This window comes from Poeciliopsis prolifica, unplaced genomic scaffold, assembly GCF_027474105.1.
Source record: "Poeciliopsis prolifica strain line A6 unplaced genomic scaffold, Auburn_PproV2 SCAFFOLD072, whole genome shotgun sequence".
Taxonomy (NCBI): domain Eukaryota; kingdom Metazoa; phylum Chordata; class Actinopteri; order Cyprinodontiformes; family Poeciliidae; genus Poeciliopsis; species Poeciliopsis prolifica.
In genome coordinates, this window is record NW_026562447.1 from 1,045,214 (window position 1) to 1,072,080 (window position 26,867).

The 26,867-nt window shown below is 40.1% G+C and overlaps 1 protein-coding gene across 1 annotated transcript in view; it reads right to left on the bottom strand.

The window, feature by feature from the left end:
* LOC129352082 (cadherin-7-like) overlaps positions 1–25,230 on the bottom strand; it is a 137,031-nt gene extending 111,801 nt beyond the window's left edge. Inside the window, exons 1-2 of the mRNA XM_055020920.1 lie at positions 24,811–25,230; positions 9,502–10,063 (exon numbers count right to left, since the gene is read on the bottom strand). Of these exons, the coding sequence (XP_054876895.1) occupies positions 9,502–9,741 (240 nt within the window). The 5' untranslated portion in view covers positions 9,742–10,063; positions 24,811–25,230. The remainder of the gene's footprint in view (positions 1–9,501; positions 10,064–24,810) is intronic.
* Positions 25,231–26,867: the final 1,637 nt, after the last annotated feature.

Sequence of the window (26,867 nt, forward strand, 5' to 3'; positions counted from 1 at the left end):
AAAGAAAAACAAATTGACAATTTTTGCCAATTTAAGAATTGTCATATTTCGACAGTAACAACTAAGAAAACCTTGCAAGAATGTTTCCACAACTAATTGAATGTGATACTTCTTGTGTATTTTTATTGTGGTTAATCCTCTTTGATTTGTCAAAGGAAGGCGGTAATTTCCAGGAGAATCCTTTGGTTGCCCAGAAACAGACCTGAATGCAACCAGTGAAAGTAGTTCATTAGAGAGACTTAAAGGTGCTGGTTGGAGGATTCTGTTCCTTGAGAGCTGTGCCCTATTGTTTCCAGTGTCTATCCTGGATTTAGTTTTCCAATCAACTGATGGATATCAGAATTGATCGATTGTACCGTCTCAAAGAAACTAACAAGAAAGAACAGTATTTAATCTTCTTTGCAATCAGAAAGGGTTTGTTTGGTTTCAATTATTGTCCAGATTTTGCCATCTTGAAATTGCCTGGCGGATTTGAAGAAGAGCAGCTTCATTTTCCCTGCCAGTCCGATCTATACACCGCATTTCAATGCTGGTTTAAGGACCCAGAATTAGGAGTCATTGTTGAGTCGAGTCTTCAGCCTCTTTTGGTCTTAACTAGACCTCCGACTGAACTGCAGACAGTGATAGCGCCTTGACCGCCCTGTGGACTTCAAATTTCACATCTAAAAGTCACCAATGCAGTTTTGACTCCAGCCCCCCCATTCGCACACATGAGAGCGACTGAGTGTAAACAATGTTCCTCTCTCCTGCCCTGCTGATAACCACCCTCTTGTCGGCTTTTTTGCTGCTGTATTTTATCCTCTTTGAGTCCCAGGCTCAGATAAAGGCTTCTCCCACCATCCCCACAGGCCTCGAGGATGCCTTACAAGCTCCCCGCAATGTGAGCTCCTGTCCCTGGGCAACGGTGTATGATGTCCCCCTCCCTCTGTCAGTTTGAATTAGCCTCTTTCCTCTCTGGCTCACAAAGCTGCTCTCGCTCCCCAGCTGCTGCTCTGGTGTGTTTGCAGCACCAGCGAGTGTGAGGAGATGCCATTGAGTCTGACCTTTGCAGCAGCACCCTGTGCTCTATGAGTCTAACCCATTTGACAGTAAACGCCAAGTAGAATGCTAATGAAGCACCCTGCATCATATTGTCCTCAGTTCAATGTAATTATCTGTGGGATTACCCTGTCCCCCCTGAATATTGAATAAATTGCTATCTTTCAGGCCCCCAAATTCTCCCCATGAGGTCAAAAACGGCTCATCATGAACAACTGTTGTAGCTAATGTGCTAATGCTGCGCAATAAAAGGAAGCCTGATAAAGGTCCCATCCAGAGATTTTAGTGCAAATTATGGTTAATCTTTATTTGCCCTTCTCACTGGAATAAAAGTGTCCCACAGTCGCCGAGATCTCACTGGAAACAGGCACATAAAGAAAGCTTTATTTTACAGGGAAGTCAAATAAGGCTCTACCGCTTTATGTCAAAATGTTCCATATTGCTTTATTTGGTCATCCTTCCTAAAAGGTCTTCTTTCCGTCTATGAAATTTCCAAAGAATATGAGAATTATCTGGAGCTCAACCTTCAGTTAAGCCTGACTGCTTAAGAGAGAACATCCCATTTTCAGCAGCTTTTTAGCAACATGTAGTGAATACTGCCATTTACAATGCAATAATTTCTTTTTGTGTGGCTTAAATTGCTGAAAATATTTTTTTTTCATTAAAATGTATTATGATTAGTTTGTCAGATCAAATGTACTTTCTGAAAATAATCATTGGGATTGTAATGAAATATACTTTCCATTAAGCCTGCTTTCTGTATTAACAGTTTTTTATTAGTTTGATGTAATATTCTCATCTGAAATTATGTGTTTTTATTAGCTGTAAGTGGAAAATCCTCATATTTAACAGAAATGTGAACTTGAAATAATCAACTTGTATAATTAATCTATATAAATTATTTTATTCATGATTCAGTCAGTGAAATAGTTAACTGTTTAATGATATTCAATTGTATCAAATATGAATGTATATGACCCCCAGGTCACCTTTTATACCAGCTCATGCGTCTTCATTGCTAAACACAATCCCAGGGCTTCTCTTTAAGAATTTGCATAATTTCAAAATAGCACAAGAACTCAACATTTCCATTGGTCTTCCAGCTTCCTGTCTATTTGGCGCAATTTGGAGGTGTGTGTACTTCTCACAAGCTTGGGACTACATTCCATGGGCAGCATAGGGCGCCATGATCTATATGTGTATGTGTGTGTTTGTCAGGCTGTGAGATGATATCATTCTAATTACAGCCATAGCAACAGCAAGATGCCACACAGAGTAAAATTGGACCAAAAGGATAAAAATAAATGAGTTGGAGCACTGCCAGCTCAATGTGTGTGATGAGGTTGTAGCTCTGGCATGAAGCATGTTTGGCATTCAAAAAGTTGTGACCACACATCATGGATACCTTGACTACTGCCAGGCTCCTCCACTCAGCATGGATATGCTGCCACCCTGATGACGAGACGCCATTTGGGAACTATTGAGCTCTATAACATAGATTAGGGAGTGTGCCGCTTTCTTGACATGCATCATTTATTTTCCATCTGATTTTCAATCTCATGGAATAGTTGTCATATAGAGTGCATTTTCATTTTAATGAAAAATACCTTTTATGGCAGTTAGTTTAGTAAAATGTCATATCCTTATCAAATGGTACAAAAACTGGGTCTCATTGACAAAAACAATTTATTACATGTGCACATGAAGTTATTAAAAAATTGGTAGAACACTTTCAAACATGGAAACACAAAAATTCAAGATTTAAAGCAACACTTAATGCAACATAAAGACATACACTCCAAATTGCATATAACAATTTATTTTGTTTTTTTGCTGCGTTGCATAAACACTGCCTCTGAAACTCTCTTACTCAGCAGATGCTTTGCAAATATTTAGCAGCATGAACACCCTCCAGAATCTGTTAATATCATCATGTTTACCAAAAGTGCAAGTGTTTGTTAAGTGGCTCACTCGCTGCGCCGTTGTCGCTTGTTTAAATATAAGCATCACCAATCTCTGTTTAGCTTTTCGGAGGCTCTTTAATGTATGTTTCTGCCAGCTTGATGTGACTGCAGCTGATTCCAGGCCAGCACGCTTACCCGAGGCCGAGTGCCAAGGCGTAATGAGAGATTTGGTTGTGGAATTCAGAATCTGACAGAATGCATTAAAGCCAAGCAGACTGCAGATGCAAAGGGAGAGGCCGGGGCCAAAAGCGATGACTTCCCATTTTCAAACCAACTGTATCATATTTTCCCTTTGCTTCCAGCCACACAAGTCATGCTGCAGACTGTGCCTTTGTTTGGAGACAGATTTCCATTGTTTGCCATGTTAGATATGAGGAAACAAGTGATGAAAGCAATTACTGCTCATACTAGTCTGCTGGTCTGGTTTTCCCAGTAAAAGTGCTGGAAATTAAGAGCCGCAGCTGCATCCATTTCCTTGTCTCCCTACATCTTTTATTGCAGAGGCTGCATGAAGAATTCATTTCTATTAAGGTCATTTTCTTGACATGGCAGGACCTCCCTTGTCGCTCGAGGTCAGGGTGTCCCGCCCAGATATTTTACAGCAGCACTGTGACCTTGCAATACCAAACAAACCCACACTGTGTGACAGCTATGATCTGAGGGAACAAATAATGTGACAGCCTCTCAAGTTCTTGGGCAGCCTGGGCCTCCCATCGGGAGAATAGGAATCAGATTTTTAGTATTTTTGCACGGGTTAGACTGACTCTGGGTAGGGGGTTAGATGTAAAGATGTAGATCATATAACTTTTCACACTTTCAGCGTTGTGTTTCATCACACTACTTGGATCAAGGACCAAAATTTATGAAAAGGTGCTGAAAATGGATTGTTATATGCGTGTATAGTTCCAATACAATTATTCAAACAAAATATACATAATCATTTTAATGTTTATGTAGTTAATAATAAACAAAAGGCTGTTTTAAAATGTCTCTGTGTTAAAAGGTTGCTTTGGTGCCACCCTTCATAGAAATGATTATTGTGAAACATTTTCCAAGAATTGAGTTAAATTATTCTCAGTAAATCAACCAAAAAAAACTTGTAATTAACTTTCAATTTATCTTATAACATAATACATAGTTCACAGTTTTCTCTATGATATACATCAATATTCATCTGCTGGATTATTTGTTGAGCTGTGTCACTTGTTTTGTAAATCCTAAAAAAGAAAACTAACTGAAAAAATCATTCCATGCATGTGGGAAAAAAAAACAAGGAGAATCTCTCAAAACAAAGCTTGAAAATAAATGTGTGTGTTTTCCATGTGGATAAGAAGCTCTCAAATACATGTCTATGAATAAGTAATCAGTCTGTTTGCATGCTTCAGGATTTACTAACAAGAAAAGCAATCAGACCCAAGATAGTGCAGAAGAAAAAAGCACTTCAGCTTCTTCAGCAAAATCTCTGTTTTATTTTGAAACAGGGCTACTCTAGGCAAAGACAAAGCATCAGAAGATGATAAAGGTCCACCCTGCCCCTCCCTGCAGTCAGACTTAACAGATATCAGGAGACACACAGATCACAGATGACAATATTTCACGACGGACACTTGGACATAAAAATGACCCTTAGCTGAACTCCAGCCGAGCCGCAAATATGCTCGGTCTGATTTAGATGCTTTCCCCTCGCAGCATCCTCCTGGCACAAAAGCAGAGAAGAAGAACAATAGGACAGTAAAATGTATCCTAATTCCAGCTGGAGATCCTAATTCAGTTCAGAGACGGTGAGGAAATGGGCTTGCGAGAGCAGACCCGGCAAATACGCGGCGGATAAGAATGATTATCCCACAGATGAGCGGAAAGATGAAAACTAATTTAATAATAAGACCAGAAAATTCTGCAAGATAACGGGGATCTAGAGACCAATCCAAGGACCATCTGGCTTGTACTGCACTTGCATGTGCCATTTTCTGCAGTAGGAGGGCCCCCATTTATACTGGTGGTGCTAAAAGCTCAGAAGAAACAGTCTGCACAGTTGCACAACGAGAGAACTTGCACATTAATATTCTATTTTAAAGTGAGGAGTTCTTTCTCTTAACACTCTTCATACAACAATTTTAAGATGCTTTTAGCTGTTTTATATTTGGATTATGAGCTCAACACCAACATTTTACAAATAGAAATGCTATAACACCAATGGTGATTCTCCTTGCTTATGATTTCTTATTCTCAGCACAAAAAGAGAGATTAAAAAATGTGCTTCAGTTTCTGTCTTAGTGGTAGCTTGGAATTCAACCAAAAGTCAATCTATTGCAAGATCTTTGTAATTTATGGATCAAAGCATATCTTTAAAACTCTTACATATAAAAAAGTGAGTCGTGGTGAATACTGATAGCTGCTTTGTAAAATAGAGGGACTTTATAGGATCGATGCATTCAATAACAGAAAATATTTTTAGGGTTTGACCTGCACGTTGCGAATCAGAGTTTATCAAAGAAAAATTGGTGGAGTACAATCTCTGGTAAGTTGTGTGGTGCATTTCTTGCTGGCATGCACAAATCAACCATTTTATGCGTTTGTAAAGGCGTAAAATAATCTTCTATTTATTTCTACCCATCCATTCATTGTCGTTGGAATTTTTGGAATTGCGTCACAGAGATAACAGGTAAGGGAGAAAATCCCAGACATCCCTTTCCACCTCATTCACAAGGTTATCAAGCCTTTCCCAAGACTGAAAGTATATCACTGCATTTAGACTCTACTGCCATTCAGCAAAAATAATGTTTGATTTTATTTTGCAGACTGCATTTACTTTATGTCAGTGTATTGGAAATGCAGAACCTGGTAATGGAGGTTAGAGAGGCTCTTTGATCTGATTTCTACAAATGTCCCCAGTAGAGCTATTTGTTCTGTAAAGGTAGGCGGTGCAATACAGAGAAACATTCTCACGAGTGTCAAAAACTAATACTTTCCTGTGGAACATTGCACAGTTTGGAAGCAAATCAATGTTTATCACTTCACATGCAGTGGCATTAATGTTTTGTCCGTAAGGCGTACACCTGGGTGGAGAAAGGAGGATTATCCCCAGGAAGTTCAAGCTCTTTTTGCATCATCATTTTGCAAGATACGATGTATTTCCAGCAGGATTTTCAGACACAATGGAATTAGAAATATATTGATATACTTTTGCACTAAGATCTATTCCCTGTGACCACATGCAGCATAAGACTGTAGCATTTTATCGGTTTTGTTAATCGCCTATGTTCAAGTAACAGAATGTGAAAAACCAGTGTCAAACCCTCAACAGGTAATAATGGTAATCACACGAATCAGTGTCTGTAAGAATCTTACATTGTAAGAATGTTGCATTCTGTGACATTTAGTTTATTTTAATTTTTCTCCTCTGCATTAAATACAAAATAATGTCTAAAGCTTTAAAGCAATAGCTTTATCATTTCTAAAGAAATGATAAACAATCCCAGAAATGGGAGTTATAAAATGATGTTTTTCCTTTTCTAACTTTCTGTTGCAAATAACTGTACTAAGGCTAATTTGTATGTGAAAGGAAGAAGTGAAGAGATATGGCTTCCGCTGAGTTATATTTTTGCAATGTCTCCTCTGAACATATTTTAAAAATTTCTAAAACTGCAAAAGAATGATGTGTTTTTAACTCATACTCAGAAAGAAACTGGTGGCCAAGATTAGAGAATTTTTTATTTTTTTGTCCTGATTAAAACAATCCCGATATAATAAACAACTTTTTGAGATTCCAACTGATAGTTATGATAGCGTCATAACTTTTGCTTGTTTGATATAATAACAGGATTTGTTTTCAGTTGTGTTCTAATCTTTATTTTTATTTTATTACTTTCAATTAGGCTATAGACATCCAAACAATCCTTACCTATCTATCTTCCTACTGGCCTCGGAGCAAATGTAGTTTGAATATCAACAAAAATAACCAGAAGTTGAATTCAAGTTCAACTTATTATTATAACTGTTGGCACTGTGGCTTTCAAAAAATGTCTCTCCTGCAGGCTATAAAGATACTTTGCAGCCCAAATGCTAATAATTATGCTTAATACATAATTTTGCAACCTTAAATATTTCCCACTTTTTTTCTTGTGAGATTAATACTACAAAAAAATATTAAAAACAGCTGATGATAAAAAGTAATGAATTCCTCCATCATACCATACCTTCTTCAGTAAAGTAGCACTAACCTTGCAGCTACTTTGCTACTAAAAACGGCAGTGTGACTAAACCTGAAGAAAATACCGGGCATACGGAGACAGAACTACAAGAAAAACGAAGTGATTCGATTCATTTGCACTTCTATGCAGCAACATTTATGAGCTTTATCCTCCAGTTAGACAGTACAGCTGAATCTTTGATTTTACTCAGTTTTCATTATATATATTTGCATATAAATATGTATGATGCTCCAAACATGTATTTTATTTTCTAGGGTATAAAAAATGTACCTGTAGGCTATTTTCACTGTTGGTCTTTGAACAAAAAAAGTGAGAATCGCAAAGAACCGATTGCACTGCCAACTCTCGTAAAAGAAGGATTAGTCCCCATATTTTTGCCTTGTCTTAAATGTTTTTTATGAGGGTTTTTCACTTATTTACCTGCCAAAACAGGCATATCTTTGATCTATCTGCTTGGGCCTTGGCAGGGCAGCAAAAAGCCATATTTGTGTAATGTATACTTTTCCTGGGGACTTATTATAATGCAAATTACCTTGTCACATTGATGCTGATCTCAAAACTAAAGGCATAGTTTTTTAAACCAAGCTTTCTGAAATAAAATGCAGAGTTTCTTTCTTCCCACACAGTCTGTGAGGAGTCTTTTCATTTGTTTTGCATTTTATATAGGACAGTGGGAATATGCACAACTCTGTAAAAGCTCTGCTGTGTCCCACTTTCTGCAGGTCTGTGTGTTAACAGGTTATTGATATACATATTACCATACAGGTGCACCAAACCTGCAGACATAAGAAAATATTTTTAAGCAAAGAAAGATTCAGACACAGCTAATACACATTCCCACTAGAAAGTATTCAAGACCTCTTCATTGTATTTTCTACACTATGATCTCCTGCAGAAGCAACTATCCTCTTCCCCCAAAAGCTTATTGTCTTTCAAAAGTATTCATATCCATGGCTTAACAGTTTAATAACCATTGGCAGCTACCTCAGCATCAAGGTTTCTGGGTTCTGTATCTACAAGCTTGGCTCATCTGTTTTGGGATTTTTTTCTTCCTGCACATCGTCTCAAGCTCCATCAAGGTTGAATGGGCACCATCATTAGATGCCGGTTTTTAGTATTTCCAGAGATGTTCATTTGGATTCAAGTCCTCTGGTTTACCTATGCAAGGACAGTCCCAGCCTGCTCCTGAAGAGTACTCTTAGTCCTCTGTTATCTTGGCTGTATCAAGTAGATTGGAAGATGAATCACCAAGTCTTTGGAGCAGGTATCCTTGAAGAATTTCTACAATTGGCTTCTGTCATTTTACCTACTAAAGTGACTAGTAACATATTTCTCATTCCTGTCAGCATTATGGTGGAGTTTTTCTCCAAACCTAGCAATTAAATTCCAGTAAAAAAAAGGTTCAATTTAGATATCATGTGACTAAAGTAATTTTATTTTATTTTTTATTTCTCTTAGTCTAACATTCGTTAAGTTATAGTTTGGACTAATTTAAGCAAGTTCCTATGTACCTCTTACTAAGGAGTGGCTTACCTGTGGCTAATCCATCATAAAGATCCTACGTCAGATCAGTGCGTCAGAACTGGTTGACCTTCTAGATTACATTTTTAGCTCCACAACTGAAAAACTTAACTAATGTGACCAATGCATTCTTGGTGACCTCTTTAATCTTTTTCCCCAGTTCTAATGAGGATCCTGGTGGTTCAAAACTTCTTCCATTTCAGCTCTGATACTGAAACTCTTACTCGTTTACAAATGTGTCTCGCTTCTCCCAGCAATATTTTTCTGCAATCAGAATTATTTGCCTTTTTCACAGATATCCTCTGCTCATGTTTGAATCCTGGTCTTTAGGCTCAAACTTCCTCTCCTCTGCTAGGAGGGTATAATTTCAGGGTATAATTGAATCAATTTAATCAAGAAAACACTCTGTTCTGGATCTGAGCAGAAGAAGCATCTGAATTTACCCCATGTTCTCTGCAAGAAGGATGATCAGTACAAGTTGAATGCAATTGTTTTCATTGTCTTTGCATAGGGTATGATAAATATTTTGATGCCTGTTATGTTTATATGTTATAGTTTGTTGGAAACTTATCTAAATCTCTGAAAACAAGATTTTTGAGAAGGTCATTTTTTTTAGAAAACTGGATCTATTTAGAACACATCTATAATGTAGCAAAACTTGAAAAGAACAGACGGGTGTGAATGCATTTTGGCATCACTGTGTTTATGTCTTTCCCTTGGAGCGCTAGACTGTTAAGCTTTGATAACCCGCGTTACGGATCACTCACCTTGCCGACGTAAAGAGGCTCGTTTCCTGTGTACTCCTCCAAAACGAAGAACTGGTTCCATACCCAGCTGCGTTTGTTCCTATGCAGGGCCTCCCAGGAGTCCGGATCAGAGCGCAGGGACTTCTCCCCGTCCCCAGAGCTGGGACTCAGCCCCCAACAGCAGCAGCCTCTCCCCCGCAAGACAAACAGGAGCACCAGGAGAGCCAGGGCTCTGCATATGCCTGAACGACACCAAACCATCGTCTGGGCTCCCCTCCAAAATGCACTGAAGCAAGAACAGGAGCAAAAATTAAAAAGAACTGAAATGTCAAAACCCTTGGGCTTTTATCCGAACAGTCCGGACTCTGCGTTTCACAAGAAAGCAGCGGCAATTGGACCCTGAAAAGATCACACGGGCTGAAAATGACTCAAATTCTGCATTTTGCTGCACAACTTCGAGTTTCTCCTTTATCGGAGAGGGGAAGCGGAATTATTCCCGTCGCTTTGGAACCACAGAGCTGGCCGAGAGATTCACCGGGGACTTCACTGGGGGGCTTGAACACTGACTCTTTGTAATGGGCACCTATCAGAACAGAAAAGAAGGGAAAGACAAAGACAGAGGAGAGAAGAGAGAGGAGTGTCAGCAGAATTGCCTCAATGACCGCAGTCACTTCTGATAGCACGTAATGGGCCTGCCGATGCAATGATAATGACATTTTTCCAGCAATCCTAAGGAAATGGGTGAAAAAATGAATAGAGCAGACAGGCAGTAAATGCAATGCACACACTCTCACCTACAGATGCTGCAAAGAGAATCAGGTGAGGTCAAAGTGTTAATAGGGGTAAGATGGAGGGAGAAATAACAGGGCTTTTCAATGAATGCAAGCAAAGAGATTTCACACCGGGAGAGACAACGACAGCATAACAATAAAACGCCATTCAGCAGCCTAACAATTATCCAGGCCCTCTCTCACCAAGGTCATTATTTTGTCATATTTTCTCTTTCTGTAAGATGATGGTGATGGTGAATGGGACTCGCCACTCGACTCTAACAAGCCACATGATCTGAGCATCGCACGCTCTCATCACCGTGATTAAAAATAAATCTGAGCTGTCAGCAGCAGGCATGGAGGCCTGGCGATCCTGACCTCCACTCCGAGTGGGAAACACCATGTTTCTCCAGCTGGAGCACAAGAGAGGGTATGGAGGGGCAAGAGGGGACTTGGAAGGCGTGGGGGTGGGGTTATGGGTCTGTCTCGCTGCCATCAACATGCTACGACAGACTCCCAACCCCCCTGATGACGCCAGAACATGACGACTCGTCAGAGCCGAGGACAGCGGCGGGCTTTGACAGATAATGTTCCTCATGTCACAAAGCATCCTGGGAACTTCAAATGACGGCTGCTGTTATCAGTCTGCTTGAGGTCCAACGGTATCTTCAGCAATACATCCAGAGCCTCGCAAACATATTCATCTTGTCACGTTTACATCTTTTAACCACAAACTGCTATGTATTTTAATGGGATATTGAGTGATAAACCATCACAAAGCAGTGCATCGTTTTGAAATAGACGGAGAAGGTTTGCACAGCTGGAGAGTCAAATTAAATGAAGAGCATCTCGGAACATCAATTTTCAAACGTAGATACAATTTGTGGCCTGAATCATCTCATTTTAGCTCTGGCTGTCAGTTTAGGTTTGTTGTCTCTGGTTGTTTCAAATCTTTTTTTACTTCTAATACCAGTTTGCATTTTCCACATGTTTGATGTGTTCTAAACATCAGAAGGCCCCAACCTTTCTTGTAACATGGAACAGCTTTGTGGAGGGCATCATTTTACCGTTCGATGAGTAATGAGCACAATGTAAGGGAAAATTTAAAAATGGAGACTTATAACAAGCATAAAAGCCGTCTATCCCAGCAGTCACAACTTTCGATGCTTTGTTTTTTTTCCATATTTTTTGAGTCTAGCTTTTCACCTGCAGCATCGCCGAGCATAGCAGCAAGGTAAGTATGCATCGTGTGGCTCTAATGGGCAGTGCTATTGCTCAACAACATGCACTTGTTATACGGACAATAAAAAACAATAAAAGCTGATGTTATTAACAGAAAACTGTATGATTGTCTATGACACTTTTAAAAAGTCATTAAATTTACAAATACATTCATTAACAGGCGAAAGGACCATTTCTGCATGATGCTCTCCTTTTGTGGGTGTTACATTGAAAAAGCTGAATACAACAGCACAACGCCCCTTTAAGATTTTCAGAACTAAAACAGTTTAAGCAACTTTTTTCCATCCACTTCACAAACATGCATGTGCATCATGTTAAACAACACAGCTAAAACTCATATCTGATAAAATGTGCAAAAGGTCACTGGGTGTGAATATCTTTGCATGGAACTGTGTCCTGAAGGTTTATGTGTGAATGTGAACTTCAGGATGGTGTTTTGACCACTCGTGCGCATGTTTGTTTTCTCTCTGACCTCTCTGTGTCTCTCCTCTATGTAGAGTATTGGCACAGCCCTGGGTGAGAAAGGTAATTGCTGTGGCATACAGTGACCTCTTTCTTCCCACACAGATCTTTCCACTTCTCATTTTACTTCCTCTCCATTCCCCTCAAGCAAGAAAGAAAGAAAAAAAAAAAACGCACACCACACACATCCTGTGGAAGTGATTTGTTGTACTTCACCACAGGAAAGTCATTAGGCAACGCTAATAATTAATACAGAAATAAATCACAGCTGCAAAAACACCTCTGCACAGACAGCTGAATGTTTGCAAGAGAAATCCTCACCAGTTGCAGATTTACTTGATATTTGTGTGTATTTTCAGCCCGCACGCTGTGAAGGGGAAAAAAAATACATGAACTCATCCCAATCGACTGAAAGAGTCGAAAAATATGAACACATTAACACACTCTTTATTGAGAGTTAGTGGCAGAGGTGAAAAGTGGAGCAGATGTGGCTGCAGGGCAACACGACTTGCGAAGGCTGGCCGCAGCGCTGGTGTTGTTCGACGGGGTCGAATCAAGCCAACTTAATGCATGTCATTTTGCTAAAGCACCAAAGTGAGAGAGAGGAGATGAGAGCCTCATACAGATTGGAGATAATGCAGCTCTGGTATACAAGAAGTGGGCTCACTAAAGCAGATATTGGCTTTTTATGTAATGAGTTTCTTCTGATTTACCATCGAGTTGATTTTAATTTATTAGGCATGTCACGCACTGAGGAAATCAGTTTTATTTTTCTTCTTGATGCAGTTTATCATTTTGGATAAATAAAGCATAAAATCTAGATGAAATATTTGACTGGCAAAACATGAACGTGGATTTGATGACAAGATCTTCATGTAGGCTTAAAATTTCTCAGCATTAGTATAAAAAGATACAATCTTGATTTAAAAAGTAAAGTAAAGGACTCATCTAATTGTATTATCACAGTAGATGAGTTTCTATCTTGTTTTGTGCAAGAATGATGAGTGTTGATAGGAAAAGGCTTAGTTTCTTCAAACTAACAAAAAAAAAGTGTGACTGTGGAGCCAAAAGTCTTTACCGCTGGCAAGCTGCAGTGTTTTCTATCACTTTTTAAGGATTAAAATAACTGAAATATGCTTTTAAAGAGACATAATGCTTCCTCTTTTATGAGGTTGTTTTACCCTGCATGCAATGTTTTAGTGCCAACAGGTCCAAATTTAAAGACTGCAATAAACGAGCCTCTTATAATTAATTGAAATAAATTATCAATACAACGTATAACCAACTGTGGCTACTTTAAAGCCACAGTTGAAAAATACCACAGCATTGTGTTGCCGTCCCTATGTTTCATGACAAAACTTCTGGCACATAGTGCAAAACAGATCCATGTCAGTCACATTCAACTATTATTTCTAACAATAAGTTTTTTATCTTGCATTGTGAATGAATAAGTGTGTTAATCGATAGAGGCTAATTCATGCAGGCACATTCAAGAGTTTTGTTTCACTTTTCAAAGAAAATATGCCTTGCAAGTGTACTTTTAGAGAGACATTTTATTTTCTATTGAATAATTATACTGTGAAGGTAAGAATGTTCATAATATTCAGAAGGTCTTTCCAGTATTATGCTTTCAAACCATCTAAATGTTTGCAAGTTTGCCGGGGAAGAATCAAACATGTTCACTCAGTATCAACTCTGGCGAACTTCCTTTACCTTACTGACAAAAAACAACAGTCTCACAGTGTGGTGCCATCGCTTCCATGTTTTATAGTGTAGTTGGGAGCACAAACAGTGAAAAATATCTCAAGGTCTTGTCATATTGTACAAAAGGAGCTTCCTGGTTTTCAAGTATCATATCTAGTTTTTTACTCCAGTTCATACATTTGTTGAGCAAACTTCTTGAATATTGATTTGCAACTGATTTATTAAATGTAGCGAACGCAGTCAAGCATTTTCTTTATGTATATTTTGGGAAATACTGTTTGATTTGGTTAATAACGTTATCTGACCACTTCAGCAATTACGTCATCACTTGGTCACGTGATGCTTTCGATAAAGGGCTGTAAGTTTCGTTTCATACTCAGTTGGGTTTTGCAAGCGGTAATAGGAAAGACAAAGAACTGAAATTTGGAAGAAATGGACTTCTAGCAACTCCTAACCTTCTGGTTGGAGGGGCATACGGTATGGACAATTGAATGGAATATTCTTGTGTTTGTATATGTGTAATAAGTTTCATTTTTGAACAATTTATATATAAGAACATGACGGTTTAACTGATGTATATTTGCCACTGTGTATTTTATTGCAGTGTTCACGGTGGTCTTGGGCGTTTATGTTACAGAAAATTCCTTTAATAAACGTTTGGAACCATCAGTCGGAGCGTTGCATCTTCATCAACCAGTGGAAAAAGTTGGGAGCAGCTATAGTGAACACGTGCACCGTATGCAGCTCAGCTCGAAGCCAGAGAACAACGAGGGAGACCGCACAGTGAAAGCAAGCTGTGAACTTCTCGCCAGCCATGCTGAGATGGATGGGGGAGAGGGAAAAAGGACCGTTGCAGCTTGAAGACTACAACTCGCCTGCAGCTTGAAGAAAACTACCGCTCGTCTTTCAACCTTGCAATCTGCTCGGACCGTTGCGATTGCAGTGACTTGCAAAATATGGCGGCGGCTTGCAATCAGGACAAGGATTGAGACTGCGCCGTTTCCACAAGTAATCACAAGAGCAACAGCGCGCCGTAGTCGTGAGTGGTATCACCAAGCCTTTGGCTTCAGGTTTTAGTTGATAAGAAACATTATCACTTGTAAATATTTGAAATTAAGTGTGAGGGGGCCATTGTGTGCATGTTTTGTGTGGGTGTTTCTGGCCTGTGTTATTAAGGAACTAGATATTCCTACTTTGGATTTCCTGTTTGGTTCTATATGTGTATGCTTTATATTTGAAATTAATACTGAGGATTACTTATAGTACAAGTTTAGCTTAAGGTTTTGCAAGATTTTGATTATAATAATTAAGAAAATGGATCAAGTGAAGAGAGTGCTCTTGTACTTGAGGGAGTAATTCAGGCTCTTGAAGAAGAAAAAATAGACTTACAAACCAAGTTAGAAACTGAAACAAATGCAACATTAAGAGACCAAATGACAGAACGCATTGCTGAAATTGATAACAGTCTGCAAGCACATAGCGTAGAGAGTCAGGAACCAATTTCTGAATCTGAACAACTTAGGCGATCAGAAAGAGAGCGTAGACAACCGAAAAATGGCTTAACTATGCAAAGGAAGAGAGTGCAAAAAAGGAAAGAAAGTTTATGTTAACTTATGTCAGCTTCAAGGTGAGGTTCAGTACATTAGGAGCCAACTCAAAAGAGAATGTGATAAAGAGAGTCTTGAAAGTATGACAGCTACTTTAGAAAGATATGAGTCACACCTAAAGCAGGATATGACAGCTTACTGCATTGACCACACCAAGCCAAGACATAAGAAGGCGAATGGATAGCTGCACCTCAGTAACTAAGGAAGTAGTTGCTCTGTTGAAAATACGTTGCTCAGAAATAGGCAAAGAGTTCGATGCTGCCGCAGTGAAGAAATCACTCGTTAAATTACTTCAGAGAGACGATGCCAAATCAGTATATGGGTCTACTGTATCGAGAGCTGGCGCAAGTAGCATAGCAGGAAGTCAAATGTCAATTAAAAAAACAGAAGTAGCTGCACGTTTAGCATCCAAACGTGCTGAAATAAACAGAGAGTGAGATAGCTGCGCAAAGAAAGGAAGTGTTTGCTCAGCAAGAGAAGTTGAAAATGCTGGAAAACCAAAGGATCTGGAAGCTATGCAGGCTGAATATGATGTGTATGAGGAGGAGGAAATGAAAATGAACGGAGAAACAGGAGAAAAGCAAGAAATAACTCTGCCTCCAAGTCAGCCCCAAGGAGAAAGGAAAAGCATAACTCTGTCTCCAGGCAGTTCCAAACTCAACATAACCCCGCCATGTGCTCAGATTGTCCATGAAACACCACTCTCTCCTCGTTCTGAAAAACAATCAGAGCAAAACCTGAAATGATGCGACACTAGTGCAAGCCTTCAAAGAATCTCTGATGTTAACAAGACTTCCGGCACCGGAGCCATCCGTTTTTACTGGTGATCCTCTGAAATTCACTGAATGGCGTACCAGCTTTAAAGCCTTGATAGAGACTACCTGTACAAGCCCAGCACATAGACTGTTTTACCTCAGAAAATATATAAGTGGAGACGCGCTGTCTGTGCTGGAAGGAACTTTTTATCGAAGTGATGATGAAGCATATACGCAAGCCTGGGATGCACTGAACAAGCGCTATGGGCACCCATTCATAGTGCAAAGAGCCTTTAGGAGTAAACTTATAGCTGGCCCAAGATAGGACCAAAAGAGCCACTAAAACTAAGAGAGTTCAGTGATTTTCTTGTTTCATGCAAAAATGCAATGCCTCATATATCAGGTCTTAAAGTTCTAGACGATTGTGAGGAGAATCAAAAGCTACTTCAGAAACTTCCTGACTGGGCAACAACTCGATGGAATCGAATTGTCACCAAGGAATTGGATGACTGCAAGCCATACCCAAGTTTTGAAGCATTCTCAAACTTCTTAGCCGAGGAGGCACGCATTGCCTGCAACCCGGTTTCCTCGCTTCATGCTTTGAAGAAGACAGACGAGAAACCAGACACAGAAGTAAAACGCATCAAAGTCAGAACCCTCGTTACAACAACAAAGGTTGCTCAAGGGAAAGATCCTCCAGCTAAGGATTCAGGTGAATCAGCAAGCTCAACAGATAATTCATCTGCTGCTCAAACAAAGAAGCAAATAAAATGCATATGCTGTCAAGAAACCACTTCATTTACAAATGTGGAAAGTTTGCTGCTCTGACTCTTGAAGAGAAGAAGCTTTTGTGAAAACCACAACATGTGCTTTGCCTGCTTGAGAGTTGGCCATGTTGCAAAAGATTGTCGGAAAAGGGCTACATGCAATGTTTGTAGAAAAGGCCATCCATCTCCGCTTCATGACGAATCGGCTCAAGTGGTGAAGTTTGAAGCAAACCAACAGAGAGACAGTAACGTTACTGCTTCGTGTAGTATGAACATGGCGAATGTGACCGCACTTCAATGATAGTCCCAGTGTGGCTGTCTAGTACTGTCAAAAGTAGCCCAGAGATCTTAGTGTATGCTCTGTTAGATACACAAAGTAGCAATACATTGTCACTAATGACGTGTGTGAAAAACTAGACGCACACACTGAGCCAGTTAAGCTCAAGTTGTCAACAATGACTGACAGGTCAATAGTGAATTGTCACAGAGCCTGTGGGTTAAAGGTCAGAGGATACAGTTCCGAAGAATGCATTGAACTACCACCAGCTTACACTCGAGACGATATTCCGTTGGAGAAGACCAGCATTCCAACTCGGAAAACAGCCAAAGGATGGAAACACTTGCTTAACATAGCTGATGAGATGCCAGACCTGCTAGACTGTCCTGCTGGACTGCTAATAGGCTACGATTGCGTCAGAGCTCTAAAACCGAAGGAAGTCGTATCAGGAGCGGAGCATGAGCCATATATGCAGTGAAAACAGACCTCGGGTGGAGCGTGGTTGGTGCCAAAACACTTAATACTGGTGGAGGAATGAATGCAGGACTCTGCTATCGCATCTCTGTAAAGGAAATTCCACCTATTACACCTGCATGTGCGATTAAGGCTCTTGAGAGAGATTTTCAGGATACAAATCCTACAGAGGGAACAATCTCCCAAGAAGATATTCAGTTCCTACAAATTCTGAAAGAGGGAATCCATCATAATGACAATGGACATCTGGAGATGCCTCTGCCTTTCAGAGAGCGCCCCCAGCTCCCTAGTAACAAGCATTTAGCCACAGTTAGGCTGAAACATTTGAAAGGAAAAATGGACAAAAATCCTAAATACAAGGAGGACTATGGTCAGTTCATGGTCAATGTTTTCAAAGATGGTGATGCAGAGGAAGTCCATGCAACATCAAAAGATGGGAACACTTGGTACATACCACACCATGGAGTGTACCACCCGCGAAAGCCAGAAAAGATCAGAGTTGTCTTCGACTGCTCTGCCAAATATGAAGGCACTTCGTTGAATGACCACCTTCTCACGGGACCAGATTTAACCAACGCTTTGACTGGAGTGCTGTGTCGGTTCCGACAGTATCCAATTGCGATCAACTGCGACGTGGAGAAAATGTTCCACCGCTTTCATGTCATTCAAGAAGATCGGGATTTCATGAGGTTCCTGTGGTGGGAGAATGGGAACACAGCGAGTGAGCCCAAGGAATACCGCATGAGGGTGCACATATTTGGAGCGGCATCATCGCCAGGTTGTGCGAATTACGGCATGAAATACCTCGCCACCAAATATGAGCATGAGTACCCCATGGCAGCAAGCTTCATCCGTAGAAACTTTTATGTGGATGATGGTCTTGTTAGTTTGGATACTGTGGAAAAGGCCAAGCAACTTGTCCATGAAGCAAGAGAAGTCTGTCAGAAGGGACAGCTGCGTCTGCACAAGTTTATTTGCAATAACGAAGTGGTCTTGGAGAGCATTCCAGAGAGTGAGCGTGCTCCACAAGTCAAGGACGTGGATTTAAACTACACAGAGCTACCAGCTCAGAGAGTGCTAGGAGTTAAGTGGAACATTGAAATGGATGTCTTCTCATTCAATGTGGTCCAACAAGAAAGAACAGCCACTCGACGAGGCATCTTATCCACAGTCGCCAGCATATATGATCCGCTAGGATTTCTGGCCCCTACATCTTGTCTGGGAAAAGAATCTTGCAAGAAATGTGCAAGCGAGGTGTGGGTTGGGATGAGCTTGTCCCACCAGAGTTAAGGCCGAAGTGGGAGACATGGCTCAATGATCTGAACAATCTTCAAACCATTCAAATAGCAAGGTGCTTTGTTCCCAACAATCTTGGCACGATCCAGAAGATAGAGCTGCATCACTTTTCTGATGCCAGTAACGATGGCTATGGGCAGTGCTCGTATATCAGGATCGTGGCTGAAGAACAAGTGCATTGCACTTTAGTTATGGCCAAGGCTAGGGTAGCACCCATGAAGATTGTCAGTATACCACGTCTGGAACTCACCGCTGCTACAATCTCTGCAGCCATAAGTAAAGTTCTCAGAGAAGAGCTTGACTTGAAAATCGATGCTGAGTACTTTTGGACGGATTCACAAGTGGTATTGGGGTATATCAAGAATGAGGCCCGGCGTTTTCACGTTTTTGTTGCGAACCGGATCCAGAAGATCATAGACTCTACTGACCCCAATCGATGGTTTTACGTTGAAACAAGTCAAAACCCGGCAGATTATGCATCTAGAGGACTCAAGGTGGCAGATCTAATGGCATCAGATTGGCTAAAGGGACCTAAGTTCTTATGGGAACAGGAAATTGTGACTAATCCAACAACCCCAGAGCTTCTCATAGGTGACCCAGAGGTCAAAGTCCTGAAAATGGATGTTGTGCAGGAAAATGACCTTCTGATAAGGCTGGCAAGGTTTTCAGACTGGGTCACTTGCCTTAACGTCATTGCTCGCATTCAGAGGCTGGCTCATAGGGACATATCTGGGCCTGTTACAGTAGAGCAGCGAAAGAAAGCAGCTCTTGTGCTGATCAAGGCGGCACAAAAGGAAGCATTTGGAGAAGAGCTGAAGCTGCTCAGCCAATCACAAAAACTCAGGAGAACTCACAAAATGTATGAACTCGATCCGTTTCTTGAGGACAGAGTGCTCAGAGTTGGTGGCAGGTTAAGAAGGTCATCAGCGTCGCTAGAGTTCAAACATCCCGTAATACTCCCGAAAGAAGGCATCGTAACTCATCTGATACTTGATCATTGCCATAAAAGAACACAGCATCAAGGCCGAGGGCAAACACTGAACGATCTCAGAGCTAATGGCTACTGGATTATGGGTGCTAGTAAAGTTGTGGCCAAACACATCAGGAGTTGCGTGACCTGTAGGAGGGTGCGGGGTCGAACTGAAGAACAGCGTATGGCTGACTTGCCTGTTGATCGAATAGAGCCATCTCCTCCTTTCTCATATACAGGCATCGATTGTTTTGGTCCTTTTTACACGAAGCAAGGTAGAAAAGAGTACAAGAGATATGGGCTGTTGTTAACATGCCTAAGCTCAAGAGCCATTCATATCGAGATGCTCGAGGACCTGACAACTGATGCATTTCTAAATGCATTAAGATGTTTCATTGCAATAAGAGGAACAGTCAGACAAATTAGATCTGACCAAGGTACAAATTTCGTAGGAGCAAAGAGTGAGTTGGGAAAGTGCTTGATGGAACTTGACAAGGAAAGGATTGCGACCTATCTCGCAAGAAAGGAATGTGACTTCCTTATGAATGTTCCCGAAGCCAGTCATATGGGAGGCATATGGGAGCGTCAGATTCGGACGACAAGGAGTGTGATGAGCTCTGTTCTAGCTCAGGCTAACGGAAGACTGGATGACTCCTCATTAAGAACATTCTTCTATGAGGCCATGTCCATAGTCAACAGTCGCCCACTGACAACAGACACCCTAACAGATCCCAAAGGTGCTGAACCCCTGACACCCAATCACTTGCTTACTATGAAGTCTACAATACCCCTTCCACCTCCAGGAAAGTTCGTTCAAGAAGATCTGTATGCAAGAAAAAGATGGCGCAAAGTACAGTATCTCTCAGAACAGTTCTGGAACAGGTGGCGCCGAGAATACTTAACCAACATCAACCTTCGTCAGCAGTGGCATGCAACCAGACGAAACGTGCAAATTGGAGATGTAGTTATCGTTAAGGATGATAACACTCCCAGAAATGAGTGGCCACTAGCTAGAGTAGTTGAGGCACAGGAAGATGATGATGGTCTCGTGCGAAAGGTGAAAATACAAGTAGGCCAAAATAAGTTAGGACCAAAGGGTGAACGCTTAACGCAACCTTCATTTCTTGAGCGCCCAGTGCAGAAATTAGTTGTGTTAGTTGAATATTATTCAAAATAGCTCAGCATTCACATGAAAATCAGTCACCTATTGTAAGATCTATTGATGGAAATTGTGGGTAAAGGTTAAATTTGAAGTTATTGAAAATTACATGTTTAATTTCTTTGAATGGTGGAAATAAACCTTTTGTAATTTTGGTGGCAGTGTAGCGAACGCAGTCAAGCATTTTCTTTATGTATATTTTGGGAAATACTGTTTGATTTGGTTAATAACGTTATCTGACCACTTCAGCAATTACGTCATCACTTGGTCACGTGATGCTTTCGATAAAGGGCTGTAAGTTTCGTTTCATACTCAGTTGGGTTTTGCAAGCGGTAATAGGAAAGACAAAGAACTGAAATTTGGAAGAAATGGACTTCTAGCAACTCCTAACCTTCTGGTTGGAGGGGCATACGGTATGGACAATTGAATGGAATATTCTTGTGTTTGTATATGTGTAATAAGTTTCATTTGAACAATTTATATATAAGAGAACATGACGGTTTAACTGATGTATATTTGCCACTGTGTATTTTATTGCAGTGTTCACGGTGGTCTTGGGCGTTTATGTTACAGAAAATTCCTTTAATAAACGTTTGGAACCATCAGTCGGAGCGTTGCATCTTCATCAACCAGTGGAAAAAGTTGGGAGCAGCTATATTAATTTTTACCAAGGGACAGCATTTCCAATATGTCTTGTAAAGAGACAATTAGATCCTTTTTTCATATGCAAATTCTGTAAACTTGCTTGCAAATAAAATATGTGCAATGTTTTGCTTCCAAACTCTCAAAGATGTGTCTAACTTCCAAGATAGCAAAAAAAAAGCATAGCTTTTCAGCTTTAGCTTAAATATATTCAGACAACACCACAATGTCTCATTAACTCTTGTTATCTGCCTTGTTACTTTCTAAACAATCCCAGAGCATAATGCTGCCAACACCTGGGGACAGTGGCACACGTAGAACACATTAATCTGAGAAAGATGCTGAATTTCACTAGTTTCAGACATCACTAGAGTATCAACAATCTGGCAGGACAGCAGGTGAGTCTGAATCAGCATTCGGTCACCTCCAGAGACTCATCGCTGACCAGTGTCAAAGGGGTGTCATTAAATTAAGTGAAAATGTAAGCCAGAGCTGTGAATGTAAAGCGTCTTCCAGTCTTCCTTTGGCTCTGTTTGTCTTGCTCTAATCCCATTTTCCAGCCTCACAACAGGATTACCAGCACCGCAGCTCTCACTTTAGCAATCGCACGCTCTCTCCTATCCGTCCGCTCATCCATCACTCGGAAGGTGAAGCGGGAAATGCCATAAGAAGTTGTGCAAAGTTTAAGCTAAATATGTTTTAAGAAAGCTTCTAAATCAAGATTATTCTTCTTTTCTTTACTTTTTTAACGAGTGCACACACCAGTGATGCTTTTTGCTTTGTTCCTGAAGTAAAACAAGTAGTTGCCACATAACTGTAATAATCGTAATAAGATTCATTGATTTTTACTGTCTGCAGGAGCTTCCATGTTATCCTTCAGGTTATTTACAACACACACTGAGGGAGAGAGAGAGAGCGAGAGCAGACTCATGCTGAGCCAGAAGCTTGAACCTGAGCCCTCTGGTTGAAAGGATCCTCTCGCTGATTCCTACCATTCCTTCATTGATTTGCTTGAATACAACTTTCTCAAGTAGATATGCAGCTGATTGAACTTCACAGCAGAATATAAATATGTTTACATACAGATAGTTATGATTCTGGGAGGTTAAGTAATGGAAAAAAGTAAAGGTTAGTTCAAAATACTTATTTTTTATAGAAAAAATAAGTATTAAAAAGTATAGGAAAAAAGTATGCTAGTTGCCCCGGGTGGTTTTGTGTGAAAAAACATCTCTATTCCTAGATTTATCTTTCTAACCATAAAAGCTTAAGAACTGTTTTTCAACATTAGATTTAAATACAACTTGGAAATGGGGTCACTTCCATGGCTTGAGTTGCATTTCAGCTCTCAGTATTATGGTTTCTGATACGCTCACAACCAGCAAATGTGGTTCCACACATGCATTCAAATGAGGTGATAAATTTTATGTCGCCATTGGGGGTCTGTCATGTTATGTGGCGCATGCAAATAAAGCATTTGCTGCACAAACACTGTATATTTAAAGTTGGATATTAAACAGGCACAGAAATTAGTAAAAAAAAAAAAAAGACATTTCTTCAATTAAGTTTTCAAAGGGGTGGAGTCTGGGTGGATCAGGGCACTGACTCTGTTAGAGATATAAAAGTAAAAATGTTAGAAAAGAACCTTAAATTCATCATGATACTCTCATATCAGCAGCTGTGGCTGAGAATAATAGTTTGAAAGTGACTCACTAAAGAAAATTTTCAAAATGACGCAAGTATGAATGAATCAAAAAATGAACAGTTCTGTAACAAAAAAGAACTGTAATTTAGCAGATCATTTATTAAATTGATAATTCAATTAAGTTTGATTTTTCATTAATACAAATAAATTGTATGCAGAACGCTTGTGTGAGTCAACAGTATTATTGGTTTAGCCATTCCCACGCCCCCACCATCCCCTTTGCCAGCTCTAGTTTCCAATCTTCTGCCACCAAAACCAATTATGAATTGAAATTTAAATACAATATCCAAAAGTTGTAGTTTGAAATCAGAAACAACAGCGTGAACAAAGACAGCATGTCTGTGAGGAGCCAGATGTTCCAATATTTTAAGAAATTTGTATTCTTAATTTATATTCTTTGGACACCAAAATATGTTTTTTTTTTGTTGTTGTTGTTGTTTTTTTTTTTTTTAGATTGACATGTATCACTGTATTTTTTTCTCATTTTTAATAAATTGACCTTTTAACTTTAGACCTCCATGCATAAATATTTATATATTTTCTGACTTTCTAAACCTTGCATGACACAAAATGTTGTACCTCATGAATCCCATTTTGGAGGAAAAAAAAAGTTTTGAAGAAGGATTTATTATGTGAGCCTGAGAGTGTCAGAAATTTGCAACGATGTTAAAGTCTTTAAAAAGTCATGAAAAAGTTCATCCCAGCCCTCACCTCCTCAATCATTGCGCATTAGCTCCAACCAAGCAAACAATCAGATTTACAAGAAAAATCATCTTCACCAAGTGGAAAACAAAAAAGCATGACATTTTCAATGAGGTTTCTATTAAATGGAAATGAAATTGTAACGCTAGTGCACTCAAGCAATAATTGAATGCAGTCAATGTCACGCAAATACCACACACTCTATTTTGTTCAGAAAGCTAAACGGAGACTTGAGTAAAAAATCATGGAAAATTGACTTCACTCCAAAACACACAACTTGATCAAACTGCGCGGCATTTGCATCAAAGTTATTCAAAGATAAATTTCCCGTGACCTCGCTGCTTTTGACCCTCCTGTTAAACATCAATCACTGCGCATTAACTGTCAGCACAGCTGCGCCGTGCAGGAAAAGTTCGCAGCGCGTCTGGACGCGATCAGCCAGCCACGGTTTTCCCGACGAAATGAGACAAGAACCGAGACATGCGCGAATCATTTCCGCAAACCGATTAGAAGTTTGATGGGGGAAACAGGCCAGCAGCGAGCATTAAGAACATCAGGAGGTGGTAAATAAGCGCATGATGGGGAGCCAGGCAGCGGGGAAGCGCCGACAGTAAACATTCCCGTGAGCGCCCGCCGCAGGAAACCCGTGTCCGTGGAATACTAATGACAGGATAAACGATGGGATGCAATATGCAGGTAATACAAGCAAATGCATGAATTAAGTGAGCAACAGAGTGGAAATGACACGGAAAAAAAAGAGCATTCTATGAATAAAAATTTAAAACACGAACATTTACTTACCAAAGAAACTTCACATGGATGATTTCCGTTGGCAAAAGTTGCACCTTCCCTCTCTTATTGCAGCCCAAAAAGAAAGAAAGACTGTGTGAGAATTAGGAGTTTGGTGGATCATGGTGGATTTAGTCCCGGAGAGGCTGGAGATGTGCTCTCGGATCGCGCGTAAACGCTCAGCCACAACAGGGAGATGGCGCTTCTGACTCTTCCCCGTCTCTGTTTCTCACCTTCTCCTCTTCCCTCCCTCCTTCCATCCTTCCCTCTGTGTCTCTCTCGCTCTCTATCTCTCTCCTGCGCACTGTCGCCTCGGTGGTGTGCAGGGAACCCCAGCTGCAGGGTTCGGGGTTTAGTCTCTACATCCCTCTTGTACTGTACAGGCGACAAGGAACGCGCAGCGGCGGCGGCAGCAGCGGATTGGAGACGGGAAATAACGCTCTCATCTGAGCCAAATCCTCTCCTTACTGGAGAGGATGGAGTTTTTTTTTCCTCGCTCTCTCTTTTTTTTTTTTTTTTTTTTTTGTAAACCAAAAATAAGTTGGCGAGGTGATAAAGCCAGAAGACACACGCGGTGCGTCTGGCAAGAAGCAACGGAGAACCAAAAAATTATAGCTGCCAAGTTTTTGGCAGCAGATGGCATGTATGCTGCTAAATGAATGCCTTGGTAGTGGTAAGAGGAAGAAGTAGTAGAGAAAATAAGTCAATGCAAATTCCTTGACATCTTTAACCAATCGGAATCATACATTCACCTCCTGTTGCGATGACAGTAAAATCCTGCCAATAGCATGTAAAAACAGCACATTTCTCAAGTACACTTCTTGAAAAATTCACTAAACTTTTCCTATTTTTGTACTTACAACCACAAACTTCAACATTTTACGTAACAGATTATTTTATGTATTCCCACATCATGATGCTGCTACCACTTTATCTCACTATAGGGATTTTGTGTTTAGATTGATGTGCAGAGTGGATTTTCCACCAGAATTATTTTCCTCAATGTTGGGTGACGTAACCTTTATTGACACAGTGTCTTAAAAAGTGTTAACCATCTGAACATTTTTGACATTGTGTCTGCACTGAAGAAGGAATTATTCCCCAGCATGATGCATGATGCATGATTTTACTTATATGTGAGTGAAAACATATTGAAATAGTTTTAGATTACGTCACACTGCAACCAGAGACATCAACATACTTATTGGGATTTTAATTGTAAATGAGGAGCAAACATATGCAATTTTATCTAATTGTTTTATAAAGCAAAATACAAAAGTGTGGGATAGAGTTGTACATTCCCCTGTTTAGTCAATTGGGGTAGTTTCAAGGCAAGACACTTTTTGCTCATTCTACTTTGCAAAATATCTGATTCTGCAATTAGATTATGTAGAGAACATCTGTGAACATTAATTTTCATGTCTTGCCACACAATCTGAATTTAGCCATTGTAAGTCATTATTATACTGTGATGAAACCATTTCTATTTTGGCTCTGGATGTCTGCAGTCATTTTCCGCCGGGAGGCAAACCTCAATCTCTGACTACCAACAGGTTTACTTCAATCATTTCCGTACATTTAGCCGACCCCATGTTCCAAACAGCTCTGAATTTTGTTTCCGTCATTCCTGAAGAAAAGCATTCCCGTATCATGAAGCTGCCACCTCCATGAAGCTGCCACCTCCATCTTCTACCAGGGGTTTTATGACAGCCCAAGACAAAGAACCACAAAAAACCAAGAGCTGAAGGAAACTGATCATGTGCTTTTCAAATAAAAATTGTGAAAAGTCTGGCATGCGTTTGTCTTCTGTTCTTTTTAATTTGATACCCCTAAATAAAACCCAGACACTTTTCAGATTTTTTTTTTTTAATATATAAAAATGAAAATGTAAAAGATGAATATGTCTGAAATGCAAGGAACATTTATGTTCAAAAGTCCATGTCTTAACTCCCTCTAACATCTGAAATGTTCTCCAGAAGATACAAATTTGTGCGCAGAGAGTTTTATACTTTGCCCAATTAGCTGCAAAGTGAGCTCATCGGGTGACAAAAGTATGCAGAATAAGGTTG